The 4371-nt window shown below is 38.0% G+C and overlaps 1 protein-coding gene across 1 annotated transcript in view; it reads left to right on the top strand.

The window, feature by feature from the left end:
* Positions 1–4371, top strand: part of slc35a3 (solute carrier family 35 (UDP-N-acetylglucosamine (UDP-GlcNAc) transporter), member A3) — a 13362-nt gene that overhangs the window by 2414 nt on the left and 6577 nt on the right. The window contains exons 3-7 of the mRNA XM_015382639.1: positions 442–604; positions 690–812; positions 2369–2543; positions 3960–4078; positions 4212–4345. Of these exons, the coding sequence (XP_015238125.1) occupies positions 442–604; positions 690–812; positions 2369–2543; positions 3960–4078; positions 4212–4345 (714 nt within the window). The remainder of the gene's footprint in view (positions 1–441; positions 605–689; positions 813–2368; positions 2544–3959; positions 4079–4211; positions 4346–4371) is intronic.

Below are 4371 nucleotides of genomic sequence, written 5' to 3'. Positions count from 1 at the left end.
GAAATAACCTTTTAAACTTAAAATAGATATATAAAATATATTTAAATGAGAAATATTCATTGTAGTTGATATAAATGACACTCCTAATTTTACTCTAAGATGTTAGAAGCTTTGCAGGATTTGTATTAGGAAGTAAACATTTCCAGAAATAACTGATGTTTGCTTTTGTCAGAGAACATCAGCTCTGGTTAAAAGGTATTCGCTCTAAATTCACTTTTTTTTAACAGCGGCTGGAAATTTCTTAGATTTGAAGCAAACTCAATCATCCCTCCATCATAATGCAGAGATTGATGGAGAAATGACAGATTGTCTCACTGTTTGAAAACTGCGGCGCAGCTTGTGCTGCACCAAAGTACTGGTCCCCTCGCTGTTGCCAACCCAGCACAGCTGTTGGATCTGTATAAAGATGGCATTTTAATGGCTCTCCCTGTTCCACTGTCCATGTCCAGGTTACAGTATGCGAGCTCTGAACAGCATCTTACGTCAGGAAATCCTCCATAAACCCATAGAGACGCTGAAGCTGGCCATCCCCTCTGGGATCTACACACTGCAGAACAACCTGCTGTACGTTGCACTGTCCAACCTGGACGCTGCGACCTACCAGGTATAACCAACAGATAATGGGATGGATAAATGCATCTAGGGGTTTTATACTAACTTCATTCCTCTGTGTTTTTTTTTTAATTCAGGTGACGTATCAGCTGAAGATCTTGACCACAGCCCTATTCTCTGTGTCCATGCTGGGCCGCAGGCTGGGGGTCTACCAGTGGCTCTCCCTGCTGATCCTAATGGCTGGAGTGGCTCTCGTGCAGGTTGGGTATACTGTCCAGTTTTAGTTTGCTTAAATAAAGCCGAAAGATGTTGCTTCAGATTCAGCAATTTGCATCTTTATGACACTGACTTTTAAGCAAGGGAAAAAACTTATTTTGTTCTATATTTGCTAATTTTAGCGAGAGTGAAGCATTTACGGAAAAATGTCAGAGCTGGAAGTGTTACCGTAATACAACGTAACTTTTTGCAAGAAAGCTTTGTTGTAGCAATACTTCTTGGCAATACTGTGCAACATTTCTGGGTTGAATCCAAGAAAAACTTTCCAAGTAGGTGTTGCTGGAGGAAGCATCGTAAATTGTTTCTATTAAAAAGTTGTTGTGTTAAAGTTTAATCATCCAGTCTAATAAAAAAACAACCAGAATCAACCATTATAGATGCAAACCGTGGTGTTCAGCCAACAAATGCATTTCTCTTACAAAGTATTACACCATTAGAGGATAATAAAGTCTGAAGGTGGGAGATTTATTGCATAAAAACAGTGTAACAATAAACTAATAGTCATACAACACATGTTCCTTTATTTTTTTGAGAGCTGGATCTTTATTTTCCATATATTTTTTTTGGGCCCTCTCTCTAATATTTGAATAAACCTTTTGATTACATAGAAATAATAAAGATAATTGTCTACTAAACTTCTGCTTTTTAAGTAAAAAGTTAAAGACTTGAAGTTCAGAGGTTTTTATCAAGTAGAGTTTTGGTGGCTTTTAGGAAAACACACACGCAGAAGAAAAATGACAATGTATAAGTTTTTACTTTTATGAAGCCTATGATCTTATAAGATGAACATTGTAGCCTTTTAAAACAATTCAGAAAAGTGTTGAGAGGAATTAACCTTTTCCTGCTCAGCTTATTTTATGAAGATTCGAGGGCAGGAAAATGACTGATCATCATCACCTCAATTTGATTCCAAATTCAATGAAAAAGAAAAAGAAACGCAGTTGTTGTTTGGTTGTCATTTTTCATATTCATATTTATATCTAGGTCTAACCTCGGGCAAATAAGCAATACTTTGAGAGCCACTGCTCACCATCTCCCTGTTTTTTTCTGAGCGTGTGTCTCCTCCTTTTTCTGGCTTACGGCAGCATGTAGTGCGCAGGAAACAATTTTCTCACAGCTCAGCAAAACTGTGAAGATGCAGACGTATGAATTTCAGACCCCAGGTGTAAATCCAATTTACTGCGAATATAAAGAGTTGTTTTACATGTGCGATACAAACTGGGCTATTACTGAAAACCAGTTGGGTTTGGTGTCGTCAATCAACCTGAGTCAAAGGATAATCCCTCCTGCTTTTCTCTCCATTCATTCTAGAGGATTTAACACGTTTGTAGGGAATGTTTGTTCAGAAGCACAGCCACACCCCTGACTCACTTCAGAATACTGTAAAATAAAGTTGTCAGTTTTCATATTTCAAACTTTATATTCATCATGAATATATATATATATATATATATATATATATATATATATATATATATATATATATATATATATATATATAAAAGGCTAAAGTTAAACTGTTTTCTATCTGTGCTCACAGTGGCCCTCTGACTCCACGGCGGCCCCAGAGAAGGAGGCCCACTCTGCAGGCTCCCAGTTCGTCGGGGTCACAGCAGTTCTGGTGGCGTGCTGCTCTAGCGGCTTTGCAGGGGTCTACTTTGAGAAGATCCTGAAGGAGAGCAAACAGAGCGTGTGGGTCCGCAACATCCAGCTCGGTGAGTGAAGCTGTACGTTTGGCTGTAAAGGGAGAAATGAGCATGGATCATTACAGAGGCTTAGAAGTTAGAACAAAAACAGCTTTTTTTTCTCGCCTTCTATGAATTTCTGTGAAAACAGATGTTCCTGTTGGGTTTATTTTTACCTCGGGAACGTGTGAGGCATGCGCTCTGTCTCCTGTGACTCCTCCTCTGAGCTCAAAGCTTTTTCACCTGCATTAAACATTAAACAGCTGACTGTGTTTTTCTCCCTTCAGGCCATAAGGCCTCAACTACCTATATTTGTATCCTGTTAAATGTACTTTAATGCTCCCCAATTATCCTGTTTACCATTGACTTGTTAGCTTTAAGCAACCTTCAACCATAAAGGTCCAAGCTGGATGTCAAAAATCCTGTTGCGATTGCCAATTATTAACATGATCTCTTTTTCCTTTTAAACGCTAACTGAAGTTCACTTTTCTACACTAGCAGGGGACCTAGTTGTGTGATTAAGGAATTGAAATCATGACATTAAAACCTTGTTTTTTTTTTCAGTTCATCATTAAATGATATTAAGCTTTAGCCCAGAGTTTAAGTCTGTTTTTAACTTAACTTTTGTAAATATTGAAACAATAGTTTCATTTAAAAAAATGGAATGCTATGCATGAGCAAGTTGTTTCTAGTTAGCCAAGTCTTACTTGGACAGACTTTGAAGAGATCTATCCAATAAAATACCTTCTAAGTTTAGAAGCCTGATCCAGAAGTAGTTTCCTCAATTTGGGAAAATAATCAACCCAACACTAGGGGGCACTATAATGTGGAGGAGTTCATTTTTTTCATTTGAACTCAGAGCTTTAACATGACTGATTCCGCCTAACAAGATCTGTTTCTTTTAGCAAATATCTTAACTAAACGTGATACATGAAATATGCATTTCAGCTTCTATCTTAAACTCCACCTTTTTAGGACATTTTTAATAAAAACTAAAAGTTTGATCTATAATTTGAAGTAAACGACCACAGGAACATTTTGCACACATCCTCTGCACCGTTTGGGTCAATGCTAAGCGCTGGGCATAGTTAGCATGTCTGATGAAACCTTTGATTTTTCAGACATGAGAAAATCTAGGTTTGTTTAACTGTGAATATTTATAGTATTTATTTATTATTTAGGCTCAGAGCTGCAATTATAGTAATATTAGATTGTTGTGAATGATTGGAGACTCGTCATCTTCAAATTCTCTTTTTTTATCTATTAAATCGAAGGTTATAGAAAGATTGTAGTGCAGGTCAAACACAAGGGGGCGCCAGAGATGAGATGCTTATAACTTTTAACAGTTTTTGTTTTTAAACATGAGGAAATTTGAGATAAGGGGCAAGTTTATGAATTGCATTTAATTCATTGATAATGTGTCGTGTTCTTGTTTTAAACTCTCAGGGATGTTTGGCCTGGTGTTTGGTCTTTTCGGGATGCTAGCTTATGATGGAGAGAGGGTCAGGGAGTCGGGGATGTTTCAGGGATACAACACAGTCACCTGGACCGTCGTAGCCCTGCAGGTAACCCTTTATCTCTATCAACAGATGTGATGGGATATTTTCCCATAAACTTGTCTACCTTTTGAAAAAGAGTGTTGGCCCCTTCAGGTCGCGCCTCTGTCCATCTGCATCTGTGTGTTTGTTGTTTCTTCAGGCGCTGGGTGGTCTGGTCATAGCAGCTGTCATTAAATATGCAGACAACATCCTGAAAGGCTTTGCTACATCACTCTCCATCATCCTGTCCACTCTTATATCCTACTTCTTGCTGCAGGACTTTGACCCCTCAAGGTAAAAGAGATGGAGTTTTTATGTTT

Source organism: Cyprinodon variegatus, unplaced genomic scaffold, assembly GCF_000732505.1.
Source record: "Cyprinodon variegatus isolate N-32 unplaced genomic scaffold, C_variegatus-1.0 Scaffold261, whole genome shotgun sequence".
Classification (NCBI taxonomy): domain Eukaryota; kingdom Metazoa; phylum Chordata; class Actinopteri; order Cyprinodontiformes; family Cyprinodontidae; genus Cyprinodon; species Cyprinodon variegatus.
This window is presented reverse-complemented; position numbering and strand designations above follow the sequence as displayed.